This window comes from Physcomitrium patens, chromosome 6 (assembly GCF_059467195.1).
Source record: "Physcomitrium patens ecotype Gransden chromosome 6, ASM5946719v1, whole genome shotgun sequence".
Taxonomy (NCBI): Eukaryota; Viridiplantae; Streptophyta; class Bryopsida; order Funariales; family Funariaceae; genus Physcomitrium; species Physcomitrium patens.
Genome location: NC_143415.1, coordinates 7,155,156 through 7,168,681, shown reverse-complemented (window position 1 = coordinate 7,168,681; position 13,526 = coordinate 7,155,156). Strand labels below are relative to the sequence as shown.

At 37.5% G+C, this 13,526-nt stretch overlaps 3 protein-coding genes across 4 annotated transcripts; 2 read left to right on the top strand and 1 right to left on the bottom strand.

The window, feature by feature from the left end:
• Positions 1-794: 794 nt before the first annotated feature.
• On the bottom strand, positions 795-3,003 carry LOC112284081 (uncharacterized). Of its 2 annotated transcripts, XM_024523602.3 has the most exons (3): positions 2,909-3,003; positions 1,591-2,728; positions 795-1,166 (listed from the first exon to the last, which is right to left on the bottom strand). In XM_024523602.3, exons 2-3 carry the CDS (start codon positions 2,572-2,574, stop codon positions 1,044-1,046), a joined length of 1,107 nt encoding a protein of 368 aa, XP_024379370.1. In that variant the 5' UTR covers positions 2,575-2,728; positions 2,909-3,003; the 3' UTR covers positions 795-1,043. The 2 variants fall into 2 exon arrangements, with proteins under 2 accessions (XP_024379370.1, XP_024379369.1); XM_024523601.3 differs by lacking the exon at positions 2,909-3,003 and having other exon boundaries at positions 1,591-2,887.
• A 2,127-nt stretch (positions 3,004-5,130) lies between these two features.
• On the top strand, positions 5,131-6,749 carry LOC112283979 (membrane magnesium transporter). Its single transcript, XM_024523406.3, has 4 exons — positions 5,131-5,295; positions 5,658-5,710; positions 5,850-5,950; positions 6,151-6,749. Exons 1-4 carry the CDS (start codon positions 5,217-5,219, stop codon positions 6,242-6,244), a joined length of 327 nt encoding a protein of 108 aa, XP_024379174.1. The 5' UTR covers positions 5,131-5,216; the 3' UTR covers positions 6,245-6,749.
• Positions 6,750-7,887: 1,138 nt separating this feature from the next.
• Positions 7,888-9,183, top strand: LOC112283978 (small ribosomal subunit protein eS26y). Its single transcript, XM_024523405.3, has 5 exons — positions 7,888-7,957; positions 8,168-8,260; positions 8,414-8,498; positions 8,626-8,756; positions 8,943-9,183. Exons 1-5 carry the CDS (start codon positions 7,955-7,957, stop codon positions 9,009-9,011), a joined length of 381 nt encoding a protein of 126 aa, XP_024379173.1. The 5' UTR covers positions 7,888-7,954; the 3' UTR covers positions 9,012-9,183.
• The last annotated feature ends 4,343 nt before the right edge of the window (positions 9,184-13,526 follow it).

The following is a 13,526-nucleotide window of genomic DNA, read 5'->3' as shown; positions in this document are numbered from 1 at the left end:
TATTGCTAAGATAGAAGTTTTATGAAGCAAATACAAAAGAGTTCTCAACTTTACTATCAAAGATTCAAGAAAACAAATGCTTAAAATGAACCGCTATTTCTACTCTTTATATAACACAAGTCCATGGTCTAATCATATGGATTTTCTAGTGTAAACACACAAACAACTAATTTAATCAACAATGTCCAATTAACATGTGGACACTTGTCTTGCTAGGCTATATGATGGCTTGATAAGCTACAACAACTAAATGATATTACCCTCAATAAATGGCCACTACAACTAATCAATTGACAAAGCAATGTGAATTGCCCATTCTTCTTTATGTCTAATAGGAGTTACACACTCAATTAATATAATTTATGTCCAATTCCAACATAGTTTGTTGAAGTCATGTCAAAAAGAAATTTAATATTTATAATCTATCAAATATATCAAATTAGAATTTTAATAACTAATAAATCTGTGAAGAAAGTGAAATTTTAATCATAAAAAAAGATACAAGTGGAAAATAATTACAACAAGATGTTATTCTATATTATCTTCTCCTAAAAAAAATTACTCAACAAGATATTATTCTATATCATCTTCTTCTAAAAAAATATTATTCTTGGTTAGAATTTCCATGAAACAAACACAAAATGTGTTTTTGTAATTATCATATTATTTGAAATTTCTTTTTTATTTTAATTTCCTTCAACAACCACTAGAACAAGATCGGTGTTCAAGTGTACCTACATGACAATAGAAGCATCTAATTCAATATTTAATCACTTCATAATAATACAAATATGTCTTATTTTACCAATCTCTTGAAATTATTCATAAAGAGTACATACATGGTACTAAAGAGACATTTGAAGAGTTATTATGATACAATTCACAGAAAAAACTAAATCAATCTTGGAAACCCTAACTTATCAATCCTGTAAAGAAAACCAATCTTAATCAGTCCTTAGAAAGAATCGATGGAGTAAAAAATAGATTAACAAATTGCTGTACACGTTTCCTCTTCCATCGCACACAACCTCGGCAAAGTACAATTAGAAAACTGGAAGTGCCATAAGAGCATCCCACAAGAACTTCACTTTGCCCGTGATCTCCTCCGCTGATGGTATGTAAGAATTAATTAGAGTGAACAACCTCACCACGGCAAGTGTGGCCATCTGCAACACCATCAAGAGCCTACAGCGTTAGTACTGAAATCCACTTCTGTCACAGTGGTCTGCTTCTCGCAGCAGAAAAACTATGGGCTGCATGTTAGTGCACAACAGCGGCAACAGCCCTAACTCATGAATATGAGCGAAATGAGCAACTCGTGTATACTTAAGTGCCACTGATAACAATAGCGATAGTTATCGATAATATTCAATCACTTTGAAGAAATCGAAGTGCTCCACAGGTTACTTTCGCAACACATTCAGAGGGATTTGCACCGAGATATGTCCTCAGCTTGAAACCGTCGTCCTCAAGAAAGCGGGATGATTAGGATGCAAGAATTCGGTGTGTCGAGACACTGATTTCTAAAAAGTAAATTGAATTGAATTAAATGAAAACCCACAAAGTTTGAAGACCATGAGTTCAACTTACAACTTTCCATTGTCGTTCGTAAAAGTTGTGAAGTGCATCCCATAGGGTAGTCCTCAAATTCAATACCTTCTCCAGATCCGAAGGGTCAACCATCGTAAGTTCTTCCATGGGCTCGTGCACGTTGTAAGCCAGCCAAGATATTGTAAACGGGTCTAGGGCATTTAGAAGTTCTGAAAGCTTGCCAAAGTCAGGGGGCGAGGTCGAAAAGACAGACATCAGGGCTTCCGTGGCACGGACTGCTCCGAAGAAGGCAAATGCATTTTGCAAGTACCAGATATCAGTGGTGATGCGTGCAAGTTGTGCATGCTCCATCGTAAGTTCGGTGGTCGTAAATTCATCCAAGGGTGACACTCCATCTTTCTCGTCGAATGCAGAATCACTGAACTCAGGAATGCTCACTGCGCCTGCATCATCCCCTGTTTTCCACAGTCCGCCTACTTCAGTAAGCGAAAATTCTCGACGATCGTCACTGATTAGGTTCAGCACCGAATCCGCCAAGGAGTTGACGGGATGCGCATCAGGCTGAGCTTCTTCTTTGTCTGGATATTCAGTGATGTTGAACTTGTCGCCTTTAAGAGTGACTTCCGAAACCACGGCGGCTTTAGCATCTTCTTCCGACATCAATGTCACCGAGCTCGCCCCCTGCGAGAAATCTTTCCCTTTCGAAGCATCCTCTACCTTCGCACTGCTGTTATCATCATCTACAATCGATCGCCGATCCGAAGCTAAACCATGGACGCTTCCCGACCGACGTCTCACACCTCCTTTCAAAGTCGCTTCTCCTCGTCCAATTCGAGCAATCGCTACTTCACAAAAACCTACTTTCCCCCTATTCTGCAAAGAATTCAAAACTACTACTCCTCCTTGACTACACAAAAGCGGCTTCACGGCTCCAACTCTCACACACTCTCCAACTCCCCTACCAGCGAACCTACTCGTGCTCGCACAGCACGCAGCGCTCAACTCTGCAAAATTCACCGCCATCTGATGACCACTCCACCACACAAATTGCGCTTCTCCACGATGCCGCGCTGCCAAACTTCAGCTCAAAGCCTCGTATCCTCAATCGATCTCCACGCAAGCAATACGCGGATTCCTCCAACTCTCCAGCCTCCTCTTCTCTCCAAAACTCGCTTCCCTTAAACAAACCACAAATGTCACACACGGCATCGTGAGTTCATCCATTTCGACGAGCGAAAGCGAATCCTAATCGGATCCAGCCGACTAAACCCGCGGATGAATAACAACACACAGCCTGAAGCCAAAAAGACAAGTCTCTCCATCCGCACTCAAGAACTGTGATGCTGGCTGGACCTACAGAGCAGGGGAGGATTGCACGCAATCCAGCAGCGTAGGGTACGCACGAGGAGCAGCTGCAACTGCAACTGGGATCACTCAGTTGCGGAATAAGGCGCAATGTGGCTTTCCATCGTCGGCACCTGGCCCGCGATAAAATTCAAATTTACAAAATCTTTGTGGTAAAATTAAAAAATCAAAATTAATAAATATCTGGCGCCTGTTCTATGGCGCCATTTTCGGCCTGGCAAGGTCCACGTGGAGGATCACTGCTGTGGGTGGATGAAATATTCTCAATTTTTCATTCGTCCGTTATTTGGATCATTGTTCGAACTCTGGCAATTAAATGTTGTGGGAACTTTAAAGTGAGAGCCTCATGACTTTAGTTTTAAAAGGAGGGGGGGGACCTAAATAAATTATAAATCGAAAGTCTTTGTGACTGTCGTTTAACTATTTTTTTGTCATGTTTGGAAGTGATGAATGGATGTTTTAGATCAAATAGAGATCAAAGCAATGATTTTTATTCATGACTTGGGAACAAGTAAATAACTTGTATGTATATACATATATATATATATATATATGTGTGTGTGTGTGTGTGTGTGTGTTCATTTATACCTATAGATGAATGATAATAGGACCCACCCATTTACTAAATTATTCATTTTGTAGGCTAGAAAACAAGAAAATAAATAAATAAACAAAACCATGTGAAAGTAAAAGATTATGGATGTTATTTGTTTATATTTCAATCATAAAACTACAGTTTAAGAATATTATAATTGGTAAGTATATATATTGTTTTAAACCTCACAACAAAATTATGTTTATTCATTTTTCTAAAATTTGAATTTAAGAAACAGAGTTTTCAAAATGAATGACACTGATCTGAAATGTTTGTGGATGATAAAACCACAGCCTGTGAAATACTAAATTAGCTAAATAAATATGTAAAAGTGTTTTCTAAAAATAACTTCTATTGCTTGAGAACAAGAATTATGATGTAAAAATACAACAGAATAATGTAAAGGTTCAGATAATTGAAATTTCGACATTGAATAGAACTTGATATTTTATTCCTTAATTTATTCATTTAAAGTTTGGTATCCAGTTGAATATGTGTGTATATGCATGCATGAATATACAGAGTGCGAAAAAGGGAAAGAATCAAAAAAGGGGTTGAGAATGAGATTGATTTAAGTACTGTAAGCGAGTATAGCATTATAAGGGTATTATATAAAACAATTCTTCAGAAAACAATTAAAACCAAAGTTTGAAGTCCGTTGATTTGTTTAAAATTTACTTTTTTAAAACAATTGTTACTATTAAAATAATTTGAATATTGTTCAAATTTTCATTTTCTTTGGATCTCTAGATTTTGAAAACTTCTTGAGTAATAACTATTCTACATTTTAGGGTACCTTGTTTTTTCAAAAAAATTATTCATGTTTTTTTAAAAAAAAAAAAAAAAAAAAAAAAAAAAATCTATACTTGATTCATTTGAAAATCGCCAGCTTGCTAAATAAATATAGAAAAAATGGTTGCCACCTTTTTTAGGTAGCATAAAAATACACACATTTACCAGAGGCCAAATTTTTGTAAATCATGCCTCCCAAAAACTAATCATAAAAAAGCGAAGAAACATGTGTTGGTTGCTTAAATATTTTTGTTGGAAGAAAAGAAAAGAAAAGAAAATCCTAACAAACATATTAAAATTTGTGAAATATTACCACATATAATTCCCAACCGATGTTCATTTACGAATGTTTGTCAGAACATGGAGATACTAAAAAAAAAAAAAGTAAAAAAGTACAAAAGGAAAAAGAAGTATATTTATATACAAATTAAGAATAAATGAAACGAAATAACAACACACACGTTTTGCATGTCTTAAATGTAAAAGAAGGCACAAAAAACTAACAAGACCACAAGTTACACAATTTTCTTTCCATAACTGAAGAAGCCAAAGCACACTAGTGAATTGATTATCACACATTGGATATCACAAACACCATGCATCTTTAGAATTGTGAAAATAAATGAATAAATAAAAATCGACGTACTTACGTTCCCAAAAACATCAAAATACTCAAAATATGAAAGCAATAGAAACCAACTTTATAGTAACAGCGATGAGCCCTTTGTTCCCATGCGTGGGAACACCACAGCAAATGGCAGGGGAACTTCGTCTCTCCCGAACAAGTTCGCATCGCAACGCAACATGGCAAGAGTGAGTTGCTGGGAAGGCCAAGTTTGTATGTTTTGTGGTGAGTGCCATTCTGCGAGTTGGCGAGTGAGTGATCTCGTGTTGTGAGTTACGACGGGTCGCAATGGGACGACGGTTTGACGTCGGAGTCGGAGTCTTCGGCGCTCTATTGCTCGCAAATGCTGCCGTTTCTACCGTATTATGTAAGCACACACACACACACACACACACACACACATATATATATATATATATATATATATATTTGTTTTTTCTCCATTACCTGCGATGCATTATATTTATTCACTCCATTTGACGAGCTCTCTCTTAGGGTTCGTTAAACCATGCGATCGTACAACCTTTTTTTCTCGTTCTATTCATAACATTTTTTCCAATTTTGAGGATTAGGATTTCCGTTTCACTTGCAGGGTGAGTGAGTAGGGATCAAGGCGTGAAGGTAATGGACCCTATGCCATGTTGATTGAGAGTGCGAGTTCGTGCTGTTTAACCTTGAGTTAAAAGAGTTGTTTGATGGATTTTCTGAGTTGAGGGTTTTGTGTTGCAGATAGGGGGGATTTGAAGATTAGAGATGAGGAATTTACTTTTCCGTCTGCACAGGTGAGGGAGGTTTGAGGTGTTTCACTTGCTCAGAGTCTGATCGTGAGAATCATTGCACTGTTTGTTCTTGTTTGCTGATAAATGTGCTCTGTGGAGTAGGTGCCAATTGATTCGGGTCTCCCGTTACTGTATTTTTCAGGTGGTCTTCGAGGTTGCACTAAGTTTGGTGTTATGTTTATGGGCTGCACTTAAAATACCAGGCTCTTTTCTTCCAATATTATCAGATGCGAAAGAAAACAGGTGAGCATTTTGGAAGTATACCTTGGAAGATAGATTTGTGCTTTTGAGCATTGTAGACTCGATACGTTGCTATTTTGTTCCATTTGCTTGAAGTACATGCTCGTCCCATGCACTATCTCATTTGAGTATGATATCAGTGTTTAGTAGTCATGCATCGGTGGCTTTTTAGTTAACAACAGCTGGTAACTTTTGGTTTGTAGGGTGACAATGTTCCCTGCAAATCTGGACTTCATGGTTTTCAATCATCGGGGGAAACTATTTCCACCTAAATTTGTGGAAGCTGAATTTTCTTGACCGTGATGCCTTATCAAGAAGGAAAGCCTATGTAACATCCTTTATTCAGCAGCTTGTGAAAGCCCATTCAATGCCGGAAGTACGGCGAGAGTTCGTATGACTCCTCATGGAGCATTACTCCTGCGAGAGCTTTCGCGTCATGAAGCAAGTGATTTACTGGCTTTGTGGGATTGAGGAGACAGTTGGATGCGGTAGACCTTTGACGTGGTCACGAATAATTGACTGGTGCTGCAGTTTCTTTTCATATTCCGAGAGGCTAACATCGTAGTTGATTGTTGAAGGTCTGCAATGTCATATTATTGGTCTGTCATGCGTTGCTTTACAGCCTTAAAATGTGAACGCACGAGTTGATGGGAATTAAGCCATTTATCTATACACAATGGAAAAGGCGTGCAGAATGTGCAAACCTATTTCACGATGTGTTTATCCTGCTGCGTTTTTTCAGCTTGTACTTTATCCTTTTGGATCCTGAAATAGGTGTTAACTAAAAACATTTCAGGAACAACCTTGTCTACTTGATGTGTTACTAAGCTGATGATAGTCCGTGACACCATGTCTCGGCTGTAAACGCTCTGTACAAAAGCTTGGCCTTACAATGAGAACGCAGAACCTCGTTTCATGAAGTGGCGAAAATGATGTGCTTGACTTAGAAATTCAGTTGTTTCACAGTATATGGTAATGACGAAGTTTGTTTGCATCAGTGGGATAGGCATCCGACTCTGTAGGTAATTTCTTTAGTGCAAACTAATTGGGTGTAGAACACCTGCGAGTTTGTCATGACTGCAATCAAGCACTCGCATATTGTCACATTGTCTGACTTGTTTCATCTACTCCAAATGAATTCAAAGACCAGAGCTATGGCTGATCTTAGTGGAGCGTAACAAAAGTCCACACCACAAAGTATTACATTTGAGTTGTAATTCAACCCAATTCAAATTCTCTCCTCTTCAACTAATGCTATAACCTCCCCATTCTACCACAAATGTCGACGATGGCTGCTGTAATAACATTTAGGAAATGAAGTCTTACGATGGTTCACATCTTCCAGGAAATGTGTAATTCAATCAAAACCCTAAATCAATCCAGCTAAGTTAAAAAAATAACACATCAGTGCAAGGTGTGAAAATTATGGGGCAGAAGTTCAGTCTCACAACAGGCTGATAACTAAGCAAGTGTTCAATCAGAATTGAACTTGACCAAGGAACAAGGTTTCCAATTGAAACTGCGAAGGTGGTCAATGAACAAGGCCATGTTGCTTGAAGCCACTGGAGTGCAGGTTGAAACACTGCAATTTAAACATACAATTCGAACATGATATTGAGAAAATATCGAACTATGAATACGAAAGGCTCGATAGAGAAGTCAGCACAATAAGACAGAGAGGGAGAGAGGGAGAGAGAATTTCACCGCGGAGAGTTCGTGTCCACTGAAGCCCCTACACCCGCGCAATTAGGGTTTCGGAGAGTTCATCGTCCACAGTCGAAACCCTAAAATTCCAGACGAGCGATAAAACTAAACCTCGTCATCCGACGGTCGTGAGCTGTCCCCCTGAACCGCATCTACGGCTAGAAGGGGCTCTCGGAACCCCAACCCGCAGCTAACAAAGAGTCTGGCACTTCCTGCTCTCGCTCTTTTGCTTGGCTTCCTCTTCGCGGAGTATTCTCCCGCAATCTCGTCGTCGTTTTGCCAGTGTCTGTCAAGTATCTCACCATGGTAGGTCTCCCATCTCTCAGGTCTCGTGATTTTCCTTGTCGCACCTTTCGGGTGGGTGTTCTCGAGCGTTTCATTTCGGTGGAGGCATGGGACTTCACCGGGATTTGAGAGATTGGCGAATTGTGTTTTAATTGTCTCCTATCTAGATTTTCGCGGGTTTGTGTAGGGTTTGATGTGTTTTGGTGCGGGGGCTGTCTTTCATTGTAACAGACTGTCAAGAGGCGCAGTGGAGGTCGCAACAAGCATGGCCGTGGCCATGTCAACCCTATCAGGTGCTCCAACTGTGGGCGCTGCGTTCCCAAGGTTGGTGTTGTTTTGGTCTCGTTTTTTTAGGTTTGGGTTTGCCCGGTTAATTATGAACAGATCCTATCTGTTCCTCGAGGGATTTCTCCATGTCTTTTGTCTACCCTAATAGGGTTTAGGGATAACGAGAGGTTATCATTTGATTGCTCGCAGGACAAGGCGGTGAAGCGTTTTCTGGTGCGTAACATCGTGGAGCAGGCCGCCGTTCGTGACGTGCAAGAAGCTTGCGTGTACGACGGTAGGTTTCTCATGGCATGGTGGAATTTGGTCCTGCCTGCTAAGCATCCAAGAAAACTACGTGAAACATTGATATCTTCTCATCATTGGGTGACATTTTAGGTTTTCTTACAATGTTTGTTGCTCAGGGTACGTGCTTCCCAAGTTATACGCTAAGATGCAATACTGCATCTCTTGTGCCATCCACTCGCACGTGGTGCGTGTGCGATCTCGTGAGGCACGCAGAATTCGTGAGCCTCCCCAGAGGTTCCGCCGCAAGGTCAGACTTTTGGTTGACGCACTGCGCTATATCCCGTTTGCAATTCTAAGTTGCTTGCATCTCTTGAAATTGTCAATTGATTGGTGCCTGCCATCGACGATATTTTCTGCGTTCTATTTAGATTATAAGATTTTTCTCTACATCATGAGCTGAAGTCTCCCTATTTGTCCATTTTCTGTCGAGCAGGAGGACGGTCCCCCACGCGCCCCTGGTGCCCCAGGCGCCCGCCCTGGCGCTGCAGTCGCCAAGTCTTAAAGCGATTGGCTAGGCTTCATGTGGTTTCCAGGCTTTTGAAGAAGAAGATCAAGTAATAGAGTTCAGCATTCAGCAGATTGGTGTCATTCTATGATGTTATCAGCGAAAGTGCCACTTGGGTACATCCCAGTTTGCTTTCTGCCTTTTATCATTTAATGTCAATCTGTTCTCATATCACTGTCCTGGATGCATGGGTTTATTATAGCATTTGGTTCACAAACCTCATCTTGTCCAGAGTGAAATGACTCAGGATTTCCCTTTTTTTGGATTGGTGTCGCGGATGATTTCTTTTCTATTGACCTTTACGTCCTGTGTCCTTCTTTTAGGTAATCCTAATTTAGTGTATGTCGAGATTTGTAACCCTGCAAGTTCATGGTTGTGCGACGATGCCGCATCGCTGACCTCTCTTTTGTACACCCTTTTAAATAAGATATTGCCATCGCATTTAGGTGAATAATCCATACACCATAGTGAAAGAACCTGGTGTCAAAATACTGCTACGCTTAGTAGCACCCTTTTCAACTTAATGCTGGTAAAACTTTAATGTGGGAATACCCTTGCGATCGACTGCAAATGAACTCCGGAACGTAGTGGGAGTTGCCTCACTCTGTACGACCGTATGGGACTCCCCTCCTTTTGCGTTCGAAGGTTTCATGAATAATATTGCCTTTGAAGCTCCCATTGCTGGCCGTGCACAATGCTGTGCTGCCCGTCAGTCATCCTGATGTTGCTTGTCACAACAAGCTACGCATGTTGTGGGCCAATAAGTGACACCCACTTTACAAACAGTTGATTTGGCCTCTTCAGCAACTCTCAACTGTTATTATTAGTTCGGCAAGAACATAGTGGTATCAGATTTAGATTCTAGGCCGTTGGCATTATCGTATAGGTCAATTGTTTACAGAATTGCTCCTGCTTTTTCTTGGCCTTGAACAAAGACGTAAGGAAAGAAAGATTATGGACCTGGAATTACTACTGATCACTCATGGCTCAGATGTGATAAATATGTTTTTGTGTCAACAGCGGTTGTTAAATGCATTCATCACGACAGAAATTGCGCGTGTATTATCTAGTGAATACTAGCTGATTAGAGCGTACAATTCTACAGTTGAGAGAGTGACTGCCCGTAACACTTAATTCAATACTAGTTTAATAATGGGTAAGTTTACAGTTTGCGTTTGAAGGTCCATCATCTTGAATAAAGAGAAATGTTATTCCTGGGCATAAGTTCTTAATTTAGAAATTTGATATGATAAGTAAGAGTTATTTAAATATGTAGTTTATTATTTTTTGGCAGCATATATAGTGTCTGGAATACATTAAGATTGCTAAAAAGTCTTGTCATGCAACATCAAATGAACTGAAAGCATATGTGCATTTTTGTTATATTTTGTTTTAGTTCTCTACTTGTTACAGCTATTTCAACATCACATTCTGAACAGCTGGTGTTGCTCATGTGAAGCTTAGAGTAAAATGCGTGCATAGATTGAAAATTGTGAGATGTTAACTTCAATGATGGAAAAAATAAAATATTAATCAGGTTTAGGGTTAGTTTGTCTATTTTTGGCTTGCCATGCTATGCCATGTCATGTTAGAATGTTGAATGGATTTCTAAGATAAAGTTTTTTTTTTTTTTTTTTTTTTTTTTTTCTGTAGGTTTTGTAAGGACTTCTCAAGGCTGTAGGTTAGTTTGTCATTTCTACAGAACCTACTCAAAAAAATCCTCAAAACAAAACACTGGGCAAACCAACCCACTTTGAGAACCATCCAACACTTGACTTATCATCTCCATCATCAAATTATGCACTGACACAAATTGAACTCTAGAAGATTAGACTTTGACCATTTCTGTATCATAAAACAGTGTGCAGCACAAGAATTTAGGTGATAAAGTGCAAAATAATGCCACATCTACAACCAATGATAATAATAGTAATATAAAACAGAATAAGACAGAAGAATACCATATGAAGCACAAGTCCAATTTTCTATAACCCATTTGGTAGCATTCTTAAACTGCACTGTCACATGGGGCTTTGTCAGCTGTCACAATATAATGTTCTCTTAAGTGAGATTGCAGCTCTAGAGTACATACATAGTCATCCTAATGGATTGAATTAATATTGCCAATGGAAAAGGGGGAGTCTGGAGAATTCTATTGAATGCTCCCTTGGATGGGAAAAATGACAACCCACAGTGGGAAGGTCCATGTTCACTGCTTCAACCATCTACAAGTTATTCTAAATTTCTACACTACTCAAGTTTAATATGCTAAAATTTGATATGCTTAAATAATTCACAATTTGTGTAAAGAAAGGTAAGTAAAAATGCCATTGTTTGTAAACAAACTATGTATGCATGTATGTATGTATGTTATTTTACAATGTTGAATGTGCATATTTTCTTGTGTTGGGTTTTATTTTTGGACCACCTTTAAGAGTAAAATTTACTTCAAATCCTTTATTTTAGTTTAAGTACATGTTAATGTTCTCATTTTTATTTGTTTAAACATTTCATAAATTGAGTACAAAAGAAACTTAATAATTGCTGCAATTGAAGGTTGAGTTTTGTAAAAGCATTTATCATGACAATTAGCATAATTCTACCTTTATTACAGTTCTTTGCTTCCATCTAGGTCAGATTGGTAAAAGTCATTCAGAATCTCAAGGACAGTGGTTAGGAACTTTATGTGGAATAGTTGTCAAAAACATAATAAAATCAAAGTAGCACAATAAATTATTGTAAATCTAAGAAAGGATTTAGGTCTAGTCAACTTTGAAGAAGGTATGACAATCCTACTATCTAACTATGTTATCAAAGAACTTGTTTAAGGAGAATTTAAAATTTGTTTAAGGACAAACTTTTGAAAGTAATTCTTAAGACTCTAAAAACATGGTGGTCAAATTTTGCATAGATGCTGATGCCTAAATCCAAATAGACACATAACTCCAAAAAATAGTAAAAAACTGATAGGAATTGGGCCAAAATGATCTTATTCTTAAGCTTAAGATTTTTCAAAGAGTTGTATGATGCATAAAGTACGTTTTTATAATAGGATTTAGATTCATGTTTCATAAATTTTATTAGTCAATTCTAAAGAGCTACTTCTCTCTATAAGTAGCATATGCTATGCATCAAACACATCTTTAATTTCTAAATGGAAAGGCGTTTTATCATAAAAAGGAAAAGTGAGAATTGTTTTTGGACTAAATCCTCAATTGTGACAACTCTTAAATTGATGTTATCAACTTATCTTTTGATTTTTAAGCCTATGATTGGTACTCTTGGGTAAAAATAATAACATGTTTAGTCAAGTATAAAAAACAATTTTCATAAATTCTTACAACCATCTTAAAATTTAACTACTTTCAAGTTGCAACTTAAATCTAATAAAGATTTTTAATGCAATTGAAAAGATGTTTGATTTAAATCAAGAAAAATGACAATTTTAATATTTATTTGGCTAATCTAATATAAAAAATCATGTTTAATGCTTTGAGAACATAAATCAGTCAAAAAATCTTATTGAATTGCTCACTTTGTACTGCTAATATGAACAAACAATTTTTCATAAATTTTAAGAATTCACTCAAACACATAGAATATAGAATTTGGCTATTTTTTTTGAATTAAAGATTGGCTTTTCATCTATACTAATAAGGGCCTTAGAAGGCTTTATTACGGAAGAAAACAACTTTTGTTATTAAAATTCCTTTGAAACTTAAAAGAAATTGGTTTGAACTTTATTTATTGACTTGCCTTAGTCATGAGATATTTAATTTTAGATATTCTTGTTATCACATCTCTTCGTCAACTAATGCAACAAGTATACCATGATTTTTTTTAAAGAAAATTACTAATACATATTCAAATAATGTGGTCATAATAACCTTTTGGAGGTCTTTAATTTTTTAAAGAAACTAACAACACATTAAATAAAAAAGAGAAAATATTATACATTCTCCTAATTCTTTTTTAAAATATTAAGAATATTCCTCAAGTTTTTATAATATTCCACATGCCCCTCAACTTTGTGATATTTGTAAATTTTTTCTTTGGATTGATAACCTATCTTTTCTTATTTACTTTTTTCTTTTTTATAGTTTTAACTAGGGCCCAAAGTCTTTGCTTTTCCACAATACTTGGGCCCCGTGCAAATCCCTATCTTTGCTCAATTTCAGCAAGCATTTTTACACCATCTGTAGTACTTGCTGCAACAATTAATGTTGCCAACTCATCTGCTTTGACAACCAATTCTATTGAATAAAGTGTTGCATCTAAGGCTTTTAAAAACAATGTAAATGACGAACTTGTTACGAAGGCTCTAATTTCAAGTGCAGCCTCAATATCAAGTAAGAAGCTTAAAGTGCTCATCTAATAAGTTGTTTACCTGCTCCATTTGTGGTCTGCTCATTACATAGTCATACATATTATCATTGCTGAGAGACAACAACAAAAAAGAAGATTCTAAAGTTGAAGAAAAGAAGGTAGAGGTTAAGATAAAGGAGAAGAAGG

Bases quoted from the DNA above. Each gene is read 5' to 3' on its own strand.
- LOC112284081 (XM_024523602.3), bottom strand. From the start codon at position 2,574: ATGGCGGTGAATTTTGCAGAGTTGAGCGCTGCGTGCTGTGCGAGCACG. The intron at 1,167-1,590 runs GTAAGTTGAACT...ATGGTGTTGCAG, and splicing joins ACGAACGACAATGGAAAGTT to ATGGCCACACTTGCCGTGGT.
- LOC112283978 (XM_024523405.3), top strand. The intron at 8,261-8,413 runs GTTGGTGTTGTT...GATTGCTCGCAG, and splicing joins GTGGGCGCTGCGTTCCCAAG to GACAAGGCGGTGAAGCGTTT. The intron at 8,757-8,942 runs GTCAGACTTTTG...TCTGTCGAGCAG, and splicing joins CCCAGAGGTTCCGCCGCAAG to GAGGACGGTCCCCCACGCGC.
- LOC112283979 (XM_024523406.3), top strand. From the start codon at position 5,217: ATGGGACGACGGTTTGACGTCGGAGTCGGAGTCTTCGGCGCTCTATTG. The intron at 5,296-5,657 runs GTAAGCACACAC...TTTGTGTTGCAG, and splicing joins TGCCGTTTCTACCGTATTAT to ATAGGGGGGATTTGAAGATT. The intron at 5,951-6,150 runs GTGAGCATTTTG...TTTGGTTTGTAG, and splicing joins TCAGATGCGAAAGAAAACAG to GGTGACAATGTTCCCTGCAA.